The 16,104-nt window shown below is 50.6% G+C and overlaps 1 protein-coding gene across 1 annotated transcript in view; it reads right to left on the bottom strand.

Annotated features, from left to right (window-relative positions):
* LOC126498958 (cadherin-23-like) overlaps positions 1 to 16,104 on the bottom strand; it is a 255,620-nt gene that overhangs the window by 70,359 nt on the left and 169,157 nt on the right. The window contains exons 10-11 of the mRNA XM_050137954.1: positions 6,338 to 6,450; positions 4,756 to 4,944 (exon numbers count right to left, since the gene is read on the bottom strand). Coding sequence (XP_049993911.1) covers positions 4,756 to 4,944; positions 6,338 to 6,450 — 302 coding nt within the window. The remainder of the gene's footprint in view (positions 1 to 4,755; positions 4,945 to 6,337; positions 6,451 to 16,104) is intronic.

The raw sequence follows: 16,104 nt of genomic DNA, 5'->3' as shown, positions 1-16,104 counted from the left end.
CTCAGAATGCTTGCTGGACTCAAACCTCAGAAAGCCAGCCTTGTCAAAACAAAACAAAACAAAACAAAACAAAACAAAACAAAAAAAAAACAAAACAAAAAAAACCCTGGTAGGAGTAGGGCTGGAGGGGGAGAGAAGGGGAGGGAGAGAGGTAGGAGGGGGGAAGGTTGCAGGTAGTGAAGACAGGGATTTAGCATGGGTTTTCTTATCCTCTTTTTATGCTGTGGGTCCTCTGGAAGCCTGCAGAAGCACACTGGTCTCCTAAGAGTTCCTTTTTCTTTTTTAACAGGATCCCTATCGTTTGGTATATGCAGTGTTGAACTTGAACCCAGGACCTCGTGTATGCTAGTCAGGTACTCTACCAACAGAGCCACACCCCTACCCTCTCAGAATGCTTTTGATTGCATAAGATAAACTACAGAGTCCACCAAGTCAACTGGCGACTTTGAAACAGCTATCCAAGTACTGTTAAAGGAGCAGTGTGGTCAGACATGTGCTTTGGAATTCATTCAGCCAGGATTTTAGAGGCAGGGCTGCGATTAGGCTGTGATTTCAACCCAGGGTCAGGATATTGTAGTTCCTGGGATAAAGTGATAAGAAAATATCAGAAGTTTGACTGAGGTCAAAGTCACAGACCCTGCATCTAGGTCCATAACAAAAAACCAGGAGGCGCCGGCATTAGTGAGAACAAACACACAGGCTTGTCTTCATTTCCGGTCCGGGTGCCTTAGAGGGCCAGTGAGCTGCCTGCCCCTATATTATAGCACAGAAACTCCTGGACCAGAAGGCAGAGTTCCAGAGGTGACAGAGGAGGCACATAGCAAGACCACAGCCTTCACGGCCTATGTGGGGAGGGCACGGAGGAACACAGCCTGAACCAACCCACTCACAGGAGTAAATGCAAAAGTGAGTGTAGATAAATACAAGGCTGGGCTGCTGTTGACAGGCCTAGAACACACGTGGAATGGAAAATCAGGGCGATGAATAAATACAGCCCCTGAGACTAGCAAGTGAACCGTCTTCCATCCCCTCTTCACGCCCCCCCCCCCCAATCCCTCACCAACCGAGCATCCTGGAATATTCTTCCCGCCATCTTCTTTCCTTGATTACAGGGTGGTAAAGCCTTTTCCTTGGGCAGGTGGGTAATTTGGCTTCTTTTTTCCCCTCCCTTATGCCCCTCAAACAAATTAATCGTGTCATTTGCCTGAAATAAGAACACATTTATGCCAGATGTGTCCCTGGTCACCTATCTGGCACAGGGCCTCTTTTCTTTCCCTAGCCCCTCCTGCCAGCCATGAGGAGCTGGGAGGGCCCACTGTGGGCCAAGTATTTGAACTGCTTTACACGGGGTCTTTCAGCCCAAACTCTGATGGAAGGACTGGATTCTTACCCCTGTATTCCCCAGGGGCCCTCTGCTGCTGGAGGCCATCTGCCTCCTGTAGGGACCCCTGAGGGCAGAGGTTCTCGCTTTTCTTTGAAGTCCAGGCAGAGCCGACCCTCTCCCTCTTCTGCCTTCTTTAACTACACATGCCCACTCACTTCTGGGCTGTGATGTCCTTGCCATGTCCCTAGCAGCAGTGCAGAGGTGGACAGCAACTGAGTCTGGGGAAGCGGGGTGGGAGAACAGGACAGCCATATCTCCAAATAAAGAGCCTGAGACATGGGTAGGAAATCCGGAATTGACAGACCAACATCATCCAAACTGCAATCCATTTGCTGTGTGACCTTGGGCAAGGCCCTTAACTTTTCTGAATCTTTCTTTTCTGACAAGGGCAAAAATCACATCCAAGGACTGCCTCTACTGTGGCACCCCTAGAACTCTGGGGGTGGGGCACTTGAAACCACAGAGGCTGCGAGAGTGAGGCTTGCCACTGCCTTTAATTTGAAGCAGAGATGGGTCCGCACCAAGGCTGACTTCCGGGCTCCTGCCTTCCTTCTCCAGGTTCTCACCCCCACACCTGCATCCCAACCATCTATTTGCATCTCAGCTGTCACACAGGACAAAAAGCAGCTGCTGCTGACTCCAGCCCACAGCAGCTCTTTCTTCCCTGCCTTCCGGAGTTTTCTAGAGCCTGGCAAAGGTGAAGAAATCACCTGGAGACTAAGGCTGGGAGTCCTTGAGGCTAGCCAGGGCCCATTTCTAGACCCTGGGCTATGGGGCTCGGTGCACTGGAACCTGAGGGGCAGTGATAGCTTCTGCTAAATCTTGGATCTGGAGGCACTGGAAGTACTGCTAGCCTTTCTGAGATAAATTAACATCCTAAGTAGGAACCACTGCCACAAAGTTCCCGCAGAGGTCCCCTGCTTCCTGTTCCCCTTTCTGTTTTCATGGTCACTCTCTACTGCCCCATAGTGGACTGCTGAGGTCAGTCTGTCCCAGGCAGCCTCTATGACCTAGCCTGGAAGAAGTCCATCTTCTGGCCGTCCTTAGCATCTGTTGGGCAGATACTGAGCAATGCATGTCTCTATCCATAGAGCTCTGGATAGAGTGTGAGACATGACCGTCTGCTCATCAAACCCATTTTGGCCATGGCCTGTGCATCTTGCATCCTGTAGCTCCTACAGCCTTCAGACCCACCAGCGGGACTACCAGTCAGGATTTGGGGAGGCTGTCACACTCATCACCATGTGACTACCACTGTGGGGACAGCCCAAGACTGCCTACGGTTCTGTAGCACCTGTGACAAGAGGTCTGACTTCTCCTGAGTTCAGATTTGCTCACTTTGGCCAGAAAGATGGCTTAGCCAGTAGAAGTGCTTGTCACTAAGGTTGATGATCTGAGTTCAAGTCTTGGATCCTATATTGTGGAAGGAGAGAACTGACTCCCCAACGTTGACCTCTGACTTACAGATGTAGCTCAGTGCACCCACCCCATTCCCACTAAATAAATAGTCAAATAATTTGCTTTGTGGTCTCTACCCTATGGCTGTTCCTCATCTTCCTGCACCTAAGTACTGCTGATTGAGTTGGCTAACGCTCAGCCAGAGCAGGACTCCCATCTGGTAACCTGTCAGAATGAGCTTGTGCCTTAGGGTTAATTTGTTACTACAGCAGAGTTGGACAGATACAGTATCATTCTTTCTTCCTAAACACAGGAGCAGGGGTGGCTCTGACAGGATCATTAACACCCCCTAGGCCACAGAGCTAGTCAATGGGGGCTTACCCTCAGGTCCATTGGGCAAAATGCCCATGCTGTCTCCAAAATCAAGTGCAAGCATCCTGCCTGAGTCCCAGCTCTCTTGCTTCTACCCCAGCCCAAACCTTGCACTGCCTGTGTGGGTCACAACCTGCTCTGAGGTCTGTTTCCAAGTTCTTGCCTCTGGGCCTCTATGGGGCACGAGTGTTCCTGCGTGCCTTGGCTCAATTCAAGACCCCTCTCCCCAGAGAGCCTTCCTGATCCTCTAGCCCAGGAACCCCTCTCTCCAGCTGATCACTCATGGCCTATGATCCCTGGGCCTTGGATGCTACTACAAAGGTACAGGTGTTTCTTGTTCCTCAGGTATCACTATTCCCCAGAAACCTAGAAAGGACTTTATTCTGAGGCTCTCGTGCATAGTATATGTGCATGCACATGCATGTGCGTGTGTGTGTGTGTGTTGTGGAAGCGCACTGCAGTCACTTCCGACATTCCAGGGGGTACTGGATGAAACACTAGAATATGAGAAAATGATAGAACTGCTTTTCAGCATCCTTAAGCAATAGGAGTTGGCAAGATGAGGGTGCCAGGTCCCCACATGAGAAAGGAATAACTATTACACCAGAAGGAGTCAGCCTGCTTGTTAATATATATTTTGGGGGTATGGCAAGGTCTCAAGTAGCCCAGGCTGCCCTTGAATTCACCGTCAAGCATGACCTCTGAACTTCTGATCTACCTTCTTCTACTTCCTGACTCCTAGGATTATGGGCATGTATGACCACACTCAGATTATGTGATACTACTCACTGAACCTGGGGACTTGTGTGTGCTAGGCAAGTATTATACCAGCTAGGCCACATCTCTAAGCCACCTCTGCTTTTAGAAAAGCTTACACTTTTGCTGCAGCTATTTAAAATAGCCATACTACAGGCCACTTGGAATTGGGACCCTTTATACTTGTTCCCAGTAATCAGTAGAGGCTTAATATGTGCTTTGCTTATCTCCGATAGGTTAGGATGAATGACTCAGCAGGAGATGGAAGTGGGACACACACACACACACACACATACACGGAGCAAGATACCCATATAGCTTGGTCCTGGTGAGTGTGTCTAGCTGGGAATAGCCAACTGGAGCTGGTGAGATGAGGGTAGCAGGTACTGTGGGAAAGGGATATTACACTAAAAGCAGGAATCAGTTTTTATACAGCCTCTCTACCCTAGGTGTAAACATCCAGGCAGGACACAGGTTGGTGTATGTTTAGAAAAATAGCTATATTAATGTATGTATTATAATATCCATTTTGAATCAGTCCAGTGGCTATAGATCCATACATATACCCCCCCTGGTGTGTGTATGTGTGTGTATGTGCATGAGTGTGTGTGTATGTGTGTGTGGTCACACATTGGAAGTGTGAGCACGGATGTCCTCCCAGGGTTTAGATGACAGCCTATAACAGCGTAGAGATTACCACACAGCAGGAGAGGGTGCACATTAATGGCTGCTTCTATTTCTCCACTGAGGACCCAGAATCCCAGAGACTCCTGACACCTGTCCTAGTGCTGCACAAAGCAGTCAGAGCGGCGAATGCAGATGGGCCACGCGCTCCAGCAACTCACCTCATCCTTGTCCACCACCTGGATGAAGAGCGGGAGGGCAAAGCCGACCTGCGCCAGCTCAGTAATGGCCACGCTGTACTCAGAGCTGTTGAACTCCGGGGCGTTATCATTGATGTCAATCACCAGGATGTTGAAGGTTGTGGTGACTGTGGCATCTGACGGGGTTCGGTCATCATTCAGCTCAGTGCCCTGCAGACAGAGGAAGGCATCCACAGTCACAAAAAAACAGCTGTTACCCATTCAGGATGTGCTCGGCACTAGATCACGTGTATTGGTGTGAATTAGCACATTAAATCCCCACCCCCGGTCCCAGGAAGATGGTTCCATCTTCTGCATTCCATGTTACAGGTAAGGGCATCGAGGCTCAGAGAGGTGAGGGCATTTGTGTCATGAAGAATGGCCTGAGTAGATCTCAAACTCAGGCAAATGGGATTCTGGAACCATCTGGGAGGTGGTTAGGAGGATCGGACAGATTTCATACTGACTGAGGGGGGCAGGGAGAGACCGCTCAGCTCGGCAGATGGTATAATCAGGGCTTCTGCTTTGTAATACCCACAGATGGAGACTGACTGAGTCGCTGCTGTGGTCCTAACATCACCAGGTCTGAGAAGTTCTGAGTGAGATGCAGGAAGGATCTAGATGTCTGGAAGTCCACAGCCCCAGGTCTCAAAGCACCATTTCCTAGTTCTGATCCCAGACACTCTGAGAGAGAGCTGGGTAGCATCTGCCACCAGGCCCAGAGATAAAAGTGTCCAGGCCAACTGGCACGTTCAGCTAACATTGTGTTAAAGGTGCGAACCCTGAACTCTGGGGCCCCAAGTGAGATGCAGGTGGACCTGGGTGAAGGGGTGGGCTTTCTTCCTCTTTCTCTTCCCCTGAACTCCTTGGAATGAAGCAAAATATGAAGAAGGCCTGGGGTCGGGGTGTATGTGTAGCTAGGAATATGTGAGGGACACTGTTTCCATTTCCCCATGGCAGACTCATCCCTGTACCCAGGAGAGGGGAAGGAGCTGGTGAACCATGAGAGTCAAGAGGCCCATTGCTGCCTCAGGACTTCTCAAGGCCAAGGGGGTCCAGGCAAGGCCAGCCTGTGCCCATCCCTTCCATGCAGATCTTTCTCAGGGCCTCTTGCCTACCTTAGTCCCTCCTGCCACTGCTATATGCCTGGGTTTTTGGCAGCCCTTGTACCCTCCCCCCAGGATCCACTCCCCAGCCTTCCCAGGGAACGGCTCAGCAAGCCATTGATTTCAATTAAAACTGGCCATGAGTGGCAGGTAGCAGCAAGGGACAACAATGCTGGCACCTTTTCCACAGCTTCCAGGTGGAGACCCCAAGCTCCTAGCCCTTCTCCTACAGCCTGCTGTTGGCTAAGCTGGGGTAGCATCACCCCTAGAAGGGATATAGACGTTCCAGCTGGTGCAGGCATTGTAGTGTGTGTGAAGTGCAGGGCAGCCTGGCATTTACAACCCCAGTCCCCTTTGGACTGTTCTCCAGTCCCCTCCAGACTGTCCTCTGAACTGCCATGGATGGCCTCAGGCTCCACAGTTGTCTAGAAGGTGTGGTATCTGCCCAGGGTTCTCACCTTCACTGTAAGGATGAAGCCATGACTGTACAGGGGATTCTCCCGGTCCAGCAGGCCATTCAGGGTGAGAGCCCCACTGATGTAGTCCAGGGCAAAAATGCTGTTGGTATTTCCTGCAAGACAGAATCCCAGAGCCATGAGAGGCTGGCAGAGAGGTGTAGAGTCAAGGCATACACTCCTCTGCAGGGGGTCAAATTCAGTAGACTCTGACAAGGGTAGACAGCCTTGAATCAGAAACAGATTACAGTACCCTCCCGGGGCTCCACCTTGCCTCTCTGAGCTAGTCAAAAAGTCTCCTTTCGGTGCTGGCAAATATAACACTGAATATTATTTTTTCTTTTTTTTAAAAAAAATGTTTTTGAGGCAAGGTCTCAGGTGTCCTAGGTTGACCTTGAATTCCCTATGTAGCCAAAGATGGCCTTGATTTCTGCTTCCACATCTGAAGTGCCGGAATACGGGGTGTGCTGCACCTGGTATAAGCAGTGCTGGGGATCAAAGACAGGACTCACACATGCTAGGCAAGCACTCTGGGCCATGTCAGGCCTCGTTTTCCTTTCGAACAGAGCCTTCCAAAGAGGGCAGAATCCAGGCAGGACAAAGTAGACATGCTGGGTTCTTTTGTGATCATTTTTCATGTAAAATTATTATTATTATTATTATTATTATTATTATTATTATTATTATTATTATTATTCTCATCATCATCATTCAGTCTGTGGGTATAGTCACACACATCATGGTGTGCATGTGGAGGTCAGGGGACAAGTTTGTGAAGTCGGTTCTTTCTGTCTTTACACGGGTTCTGGGGACTGAACACAGCTAGTCGGGCTCATCAGGCAAGAGCCTTTACCCGTTGAGCCATCTCACTGCCCCATTTTGTGCTCATTTTATGGTTCTATTCTATTCTATTCTGGTCTATTCATTCTATCCTGACTTTTTATGGCAATGGTACGAGGGTTTGCTTTTTTTTTTGTTAAATGATGAATATGTTAAAACATAATTCAATTTTAAGAAATATTCTAAGTACTTACTAAATTAGAGACACTTATTTAAACTATTCACGAAAATTATACATGAACAACTCTGGCCTCCTGCCGAGGCCCCGAAGCCTCTATCCCTCCCCTGCCAACTGGGCTTCCTGCTTCTGTGCTTCTGCGCTGTAACACCCTTCCCCCACCCCAACACCTCGGCTTCCTTGGGCTCTGCACGTGCTCCTTCCTGCTCTGGTCTCTCATTCCCTGGCCTCCTCTCTGCCCTCATCTCTCATCCTTCCTACCAAGCGGTCCTCCCTGCCCTTTCTCTTCCAGCTGATGGTGCAGCCTGCTCTCTCTGCCCCACAGGCAATGGTCCCTTCTCCTGGCTTCTCTGTGTGCCTCTCCTTTGCCTGCCCAGGCTATGAACTCCCAGGCGATGAGGACTTTCCATAATTGTCCACTATGACAGCACACGTTGGCACATTCTGGTAGCAGGTTCTGTATGGGTGTCTAAGGCCACCTGGGCCAGCCCTGGGGGACTGCCATCCACTCCTTATGCTCCTGCAGCCAGGCTGGGGTCTTCACTAACCAGTTGGTCTATTTATTCACAGACCTGCTGTATCCACTCTCAATTTTGCAGTCCCTAGGACAGGCCATCCTGTGGACAGGCCTGAGCTTGGCTTTGTGGGCTCAGCTGTCTACAAGCCAGGGATTCAGGCTGAATGAAGCTGCAGCCTAAGAGGGAGGGAGCACGTATCACTCTTCCCCAAACCAGGCTCCTGAGGGCACAGCAGGCCACACTGTTCACAGATGAGAAGGCTGAAGAGAGAAAGCAGCTCGGAAGAGGAGCATCAGTGCCCCCTGTGCGGTCCTGGACCACTTACGTAACCCCTCGGTGCCTCAGCTTCCTTCTATAAACAGGGATAATACCAGCATCTACATTGTGAGGATGAAACGAAGAGATGTGTTGCCTTGGGACAACAGCTTGGTTGAGGCTGTTATGAGCAGGGCAATGGGGTACAGGCAGGACCAGGGAGAGCATGGGCCGTCCCTGACTCTAATGGAGGGAAACAAGGAATACCTAAGTTTTCAATACACACGGAGTCCAAAGTGGCCCTGGATGTGGTAGCACTTCCTGCCCTTTCCCATCCCCACTCCAAGGAACCAAGGATGGAAAGTCCTAGGTGAGATCGCTTCTCCTCCTAACTTTACGATTGCAGGACTGGGGTTGTTCCCAGCCTGCTCATGCAGACAGCCAGGAGTCCCTCCAGTTCTGTCAGCCGCTGTAGGACTATGGATCCCTCTGGGCTGCCTGTGGCTTTGGAATCTGGATCTGGCTTCAGTTCTGCACGTGCATCCCCACGTGCCCCTGCCTAAGGTTCCTCTGACAGAGCAGACTGATGGGTGTGTACATGTTTGTGTAAAAAGGACTACCATATAAGGAGACAAAGACAGGGGCTGTAGCAGAGGAGTTTGCTACAGGAAATGAGGGACTGTGTGCTCCCATTTTCCTTCATTCATTCATTGACCCTCAGGTTATCACTAATTCATCCCTTCATCCATTCAAAGGACTACATGCTCTCCATCCATCCATCCATCCATCCATCCATCCATCCATCCATCCATCCATCCATAGTACTGTATGCACTCATTCTTTCTTGGCTTGCTTCTGCTTTGTGTTAGGGGCATAGTCCTGGGAGGAGCAGTCTTAACCAGGTCCTCCTAGCACAGCTGACCAGACAGGACTGGGGTGGGATGAAGACAGGGTTACGTGGTTCTTGGAGGGGGCTGGCCCTCCCCTGTTCCTGCACAGCTCACACAGGCTCTGGCATCACTAGGCCCCCATGGCCAGCATCCCATCACCCCAGATTTTCATATCCATTTATTCTTTCCAATAAAGGAGCCTGTGAAATGTTTAACTAAATGTGATCCAATTTTGATCTTTGTGAGATTTCACCATAAATCATTCAGAAACCAAGAAGGCCTCTCGCTGAATAGCTTGCTTAAAGTTTAGGTTGGGGAAATAGGGCTACTGAATCCAGTACATTCAAATGAATCACCTCATCCAGTACCTACCCCTCTCCGTTCATGGTCACACTACCTTCTGAACCTAAGACACACCTCCCCCAACCTCAGCACCTTCCCCACAAGTTTACTGACAAATACTGCTAACTGGGTATACCCAAATAAACTTGGGGGACCTTCCCCAATACACACACGCAAACACACACACAAACACACCTCCACCACGCACACACTTTTTATAGCTCTGTGCAATTATCTTCCAAGATCCCAGGACCAGCAGGCAAACCCAGCTACACCCAGCGAGCTGCCAAGGCCACCTGAGTGAGGCGCTCACTTGGCTGCTGCCATCGTCACCATGGCAACGGCAGCACTTGCTAGGATGCTAAGGGGCTTGGGCACTGACTTGAAGTGAGCCCTGTGGAGGAAAGGTCAAGGGCATGCTCATTAATTAGCTCATTCAGGTAGCCCCTTCAAGTCCATACTTGAGCCCTGACAATGGGCGAGGTACAGGACCATCGGCAAGAAGTTCTGCCTTCCGTCTATAGCAAGGACTGTCCTTCATGGTACCATCACACTGTTGACAGGAGGAGCTCTCAAGGGGCTCGGGCTCTAGAGGAAAAGCGGTAGACTAGAGGAGGTTGCCATCATGCACTCCAGGGACTTACCATACTGGAGAGAATAGTGGTCCTGCCGAGGGACCAGCTACCCGAGGGTTGCTATGGGGTATGATAAATTAAGACACTGCCCAGACTACTGGAAGCATCCACAAATGCCAGCTGCCCATACGGCACTAAAATGACTGCTGTGATTCCTGTTCAGTACTGGGCACCATCCAGTAGGGCCCTTTGCCTGTCCCTGTTTGCCCAATGGGGACACACTCTTGATGGCAAATTTCACATCTAAGGCATGTGTTGACAGGTTGGTTGCTATGAGGAAGAGGCTTTGACCATATCCTCCAGATCTACAGGGCATCACGTCCCAGCTCTAGCCTCTGTCCCAGCTATCACTGGCTCCCAGGGACTATGAGCTCTGCACGCGCGCGTGCACACACACACACACACACACACACACACACACACACACACACACCTTTTTATCCAAGTCCCACGGGGGTCTAGAGGACTCAGGTCACCCATTCAGTCCCACTGCAGAACAGGAAGGAAGCTGTCTCCCTTGTCAATATGTCCCAAGTGAGGGGTACCCCTGGCATGGGTGAGGCTCTGGGATGAGAGACGAACTGCACCCTGAGGAATCTGGATTCTAGTGACTGTCAGTCTAAATATCACAAGAGAAGACTGTATCACTGTGGGGCCCTCTGGCTTTTGGGGGGATAGCCACCCCTTTAGAGCTTTGGAAATCTTAGAAGACATGACTCACCTCTCCACACAGAGGAAAAAGCTGGGGCCAGGAGACACAGACTTTGGTCTCCAATGTGTTAAACAGTGAGAGTGGCTCAAAGAACATGTGTCTGTCACCAGACACTGAGCTGGCCTCACTGTCATTACCCATCCTTCACTGCGACCACCCCTGCCACCCTATGAAGAGAACCCCATTGTTTGTGAGAGGAAGCATGCTCTGGTGTGAAATGCCTTGCTCCATGTACCTAACCAGCCCAGCTCATGTGTGTGACTCTTTTCACATAAGCCCTACACAGACTGCACCCACCTTGTGCCCAGCCACGTATGAGGGGACAAAGACAATGGCAAAGCAAAAGAGGTCATCATCATTCAGAGTGAGGGGGTCCCTGATGTCATTCAGGAGTCCTGGGAGGCAAAGGACCAGCATGATCATTTTCAAAGGGTGATACAGAACTGTCCAACAGGCACATGGAAAAATACCGAGCACCTCTGACAGCTAGGGAATCCGAGCCCGGCCATAGCCAGCTGCCACCTCACTCTAGTTAGAACGGTGGTTATCAAAAAGACATGATACCACGTGGTGACGAGAAAGTGGAGAGAAAGAGAACCCCCACACACTGCTGGGGGGCATAGACCAGTACAGTCATAATGGAAAACAGCGTGAAGAGCCCTTTACAAGCTAAAACTAGAACCCCACAGGACCTAGCAGGCTACTGCTACTGAAAGAGATGGGATTGGTGTGTCCAAGAGAAGACCTGCACATAGCTAAAGCAGCATTGCCCAAAACAGCTGTGATATGGGATCAGTCTGTGTCCTCTGCTGATGAGCAGACCAAAAAGACTGCACAGACAATGGAATACTATGCAGCCATAAGAAGATAAAATTCTACTGGGGCCATAGCATACATGAACCTGGGGAGGGGTGGCTGTATTAAGTGAACTAAGTTAGGCATAGGAAGCCACACACGGCACGATCCCAGTCTATGGGACCTTGAAAAGTCTGTCTCCAAGTCAGACACAGAACAGGAATTACCAGAGGAGGCTGTGGAGAGGGAACACAGAGAAAGGCTGGCTAATGATACAAAGTTATATGTTGGGAAGGATACTGTGGTGTCCTATTGCCCGACAGGGTGGCTACAGTTTTAAAAAAAATGCAGCTGTGCATTTCAAAAGAGCCAGGGGAGAGAATGTTGAATATTTCTACCATGAAGGTAAGTGCTCAGGGTGATATATATGTTAATTTCCCCTGATTTGATGATGATTATCAACAGGGTTTATGTGTTGCAAAGCATCACACTGTATACCAAAAATATGTGTAATTGCTGTCAGTTAAAAAATAAAGAAAATCTTAGATTAAAAAAAAAAGAACTTACTTCTTTGAAAGTTCTAGCTTAAATCCTCCATGGTGAGAGGTGGCCCATAGGGTCAGAGGACCAAGGTTGGCATTAGAGGGTTGCCAGTACCATGGTGGTGTGACAGACATTGGGTATTAGAGACTTATGGACTGGCAGGGATGGTGTCTGTGGGCCTACTGGGGACATGCAGTGATACTAAAAAGACTCCAGTGATGGTTGGAAGATATAGGTAGACAGCCAGCCTCCAGTGCCAGGTGCCCTGAGACAAGAAGGGGTGCCCCTGAGAAAGATACCAGCGGTTATGCAGAGGGACTCTTTAAGCTGAGCATCCATCAAAGTCACGGATAGGGAGGGTCTTTGGCTATCTCTAGAGAATGAGTTTAAGATCAAAGGGAAATGGGCAGGGAAGGAGGGATCCCTAGAGCCAGGTGTGAAAGGCAGGCAAGAGGTGGAGTGTCCACTAGAGGGAACCGTGGAGCAGAGCAGGGACCTTGCAGGGAGGAGGAATAGAGAGGGCTTGAAAAGGCACAGAAGGGGAGCGACTCATTTGGGGTAAGCCCCCTTGGCCCAGGGGAGTACCCTCGCCCCCCTCTTCCCATTCGTCACAGGCTGGTGACTTACTTTTCACCCCGCACCTGCATGCCCATGCCAAATCTCATCAGCCCCTCACTGTCCCTCATCTCGTCTACAGAATCTTGACCCACACTGCCAGGTCTGGGTAGAAAGCAGTTTCGTGAGCAGTTGATGGAGCGTGTGGGAACACAGGCTGATGACTCAGAATTGCCTTGTCTGCTCTGCTGGGCAACAGCCCCTGCGCCAGCTCTTTCAACTCACGCCCTCTGCTCTGAATGAAAGGAAAGGCTAAGGTCCCACCCTGTCTCCATCCCTCTAGCAGGAGCGCCAGAGCCACCATTGCCTGCCATGGAAGCTGAACTGCACCTCCTAACCAGAGCCCAGACAGTCTGGCTGGCCTGCTCGGAACTGTCCAGGCACTTCCCTGGGCCGGGGTGTTTCATCTCCTGGGGTCCCCAGAGAGGTACTCAGTACACATTTGCTAGCTGGCCTGATGTTGACTTCCTCCTGCAGCAGTGATCAGAGAAAGGGGTGATCAAAGCTCAGAAAGTGGGGTATCCCTGGCATCTAGCCCTGGACAGGGCCTTGGAATAGAAAAAAGAAAAGTTGTGACGTGTGATTCACTTGCAACCATCAACAGGACAACAAAATGACCAAAGGGGCCAAAGGCATGGCTGTTACTCATGAGGTGAAAGGGTTTGGGGGTGTCTCCTAAGGGTCTCTTTCATGCTCTGTCCTGTCAGGTAGAGCCACCAAGCAGCCATGTGAGTGACCATAGCCGCTGAGCCGCTGGGCCCCAGGCAGCCTTGGCCTGCAGGCCCATTGCTGCTCACTGGAGCCCTATCATTCTGGCTGCTATAGAATTTTATCACCGTATAATGAAAACTGCAGGTCCTTCTGAGACACGGGCTTTGGGCAAGATAGCTTATGAATTAAAAATTGCTATTCATCTGCCTGCTGACAAAAGGGGCTGCAGTCCTGGGCGGCACATGGGCCGGGTGGCATTCAACAGTTCCGAGACTAACATATGGCAACCAGGGGTGGGGGCTATCCCTGCTGTCAGCTGGGAGGGGACCAACTGATATCTTGCTGCCCCTCCCAAGGGTCCTTGGGTGGGAGCGGGAGAGGCCTCGTTTCCTGAGCCTTCCTTGAAGCCACCTGGGGTAGGATCCTGATCTCAGCAGGTCTTGCAGCAGGGAGGGGGGTGTTGGCTTATGTGTATTTATGTCCCAGCTCAAATGTCACTTCACAGTGTAGTGGCCATCACCCCCCCTCCCACAGCCCATAGCTATTCTGTCTTCTTCCTATTGCTTCCGAAATGCTTCTTTATTGATCTCTTTTTTTTTTTCCTTCTCTTTTTTCCTCTTTGTGGATTTCTTCTCACTTTTTCTTTCACAGGAAGGTAACCACTGAAGGGCAGGGACTAGTTAAAGGCTCAGCTGACACACCGTAGCTAATCAATAAATGCTTCCTTTTTTTTTTTCTTGGACAGGTTTTCACTGGGTATCCCAGCCTGACTCTGAATCCGCAGTCATTCTCTATAGCACACCTGGCCCAAGAAAGGTTGTGGGATATACAGGAATGAAAATGTGATCCCACCTAGGTGTCCAGGGAGAGGGGACTGGTCAAACAAGACACAAAATTCAGCAAGGCACTGAAAGTGGCTGAAGAGACTCACATAACTTGACAAGAGGGTTTAAGACGGGAGGAAAAGTCAGGCCCATCATGGTCAGCAGAACATTTTTGTTTAAAAAAAAATACATGAGCAGAAAAGGAACGACCCCCAACAGGTGTTAATATCCCTCATTCATGGCAGGTGGTGGCTGGAACTTCAGAACCAGCTGAGCTGCCATGGGGGATGTCCCGTCCTCTGTCCCCCAGACAGCACCTTCCTCACGAGACAAAGTCACCAAAACATAACCAAATGCCCCTGGGGGGTGGAATCCCCCTGCTTCAGAACCTTAGCTTTAGAATCACTCTAACCTTTCCTCAGTTTATCCGAATGACATTTGCTTTAAAAAGAGAGTCATTTTGAGTCCCTTTAAAGGTAATCCCGAGGTTCTGCCATTAGGCAGAGATACCGGTGCACATCTTCAGTGCAACTAGAGCGCTGAATTTCATACTTTGGAATGGCATATTTTTACATAATATGTAGTATGTATTGTCCCTCCAGATGAAAAGTTCCTGCTGCTTGATGGAGCGTACCTCCAGCACCCATGCTGGTGTCAGAGGAGGGTGACTCTGCAAGCTGAATTCTCTTTGTCATCGCATAGCCACTGAATTTGAGGCTGAAGGCCGGGACTCTCCTGCACTGGCCCTTCCACCATCACTGAGTGATGTGACTCCCAGGTGATGGGGAGGAAGCGGGACCTAGGCCTGCTGAGCCCCCACCTCTACCCTTGTTGGGTTTGGGAGACAGGAACTTCCCACAGCAAGAGGTGGGGGACAGAGACGGGTCTAGGTGAGAGGAGAGGGGAGGGAGATAGGAGGGTAGGAGTGGAGGGTCCTGGGAGGAGAGGAATCTGTCACCAGCAGGCAGCAGCCTTGGATGCCAGGTATGTGGCAATAGGTAGCAAAAAGTGTCCCCCCAAGGCATGTCCAGATGGAAGAAGGGAAAGCTGCTAGGGATGGGGACAGGAACTGGGAACAGTGATGGAAGACCACTAGTGAGGGACAGAATGCTCCACGGGTCCACACGTGTTTGACAAGGTTCTAAGTACTTCACTCATCCTTGTCAGTCACATTTTATGGACACTCCAGATGGTGGCCGGTCACCGTCCCTACTCCCTGTCATCATCATCCTCATTGTGACTGTCACACACATGGCATAGAGAGATCACATGATTTCCCGAAGTCACACTGTGAGCAAGCGGCAGAGCTGGAGTCAGGACCACCCCCTGGAGGTATTTTCATCCCCTCTCTCAGGGTTCTGTGTTCTGCCTGGGACAGCATGTTCTGTCCCACTAGGTCCTCAGCCTTCTCCCATCAGGCCCGTGCGGCCCACCCTGTCGGATGAAGAGACTGAGGTCCATTCAGGTGAGATGACACCTTAAAGACACAAGCTGACGGAGGGACACGCCAGGCTTAGAACCTGGTGTCTCGGATTTTAAACAGTTCTCCTGGCTGTCAGGATGATGCTTGTCCTGTGTGGGACAGTCCCTGCCAATCACGGAGAGGGTTCAGGGAGGAGAAAGGCGGGGGCTGCAGGTCCTCTGGACTCCCCCTTGTCCTCTGAGCCCAGTGCAGGGGTGCAGAAAACTCTACCTCCTTCATCTGGGGTCCCATCTGGGGCCATAGGGGGAGTCATCCCCCCCCCAGAGGCTGTGAATTTTCTGCCTCAGGTCCTCATAATTCTCCCACAGCGTGGTGCTCAGGACAGGTCTGGCCTTAGGGAGATTTACTGCTCAGATAAAGCCATCTCAAGTCCAGCATAAGCAGCACGGGTTTTTGATGATCTGAAAGGCCTTGCCCAGGCCTGCGAGG

The sequence above is a fragment of the Alexandromys fortis genome, unplaced genomic scaffold (assembly GCF_014885135.2).
Source record: "Alexandromys fortis isolate MF-2015 unplaced genomic scaffold, M_Fortis_MF-2015_v1.1 scaffold_9, whole genome shotgun sequence".
Classification (NCBI taxonomy): domain Eukaryota; kingdom Metazoa; phylum Chordata; class Mammalia; order Rodentia; family Cricetidae; genus Alexandromys; species Alexandromys fortis.
Note: the sequence above shows the minus strand (reverse complement) of the source record. Positions and strands in the feature narration are given on the sequence as shown.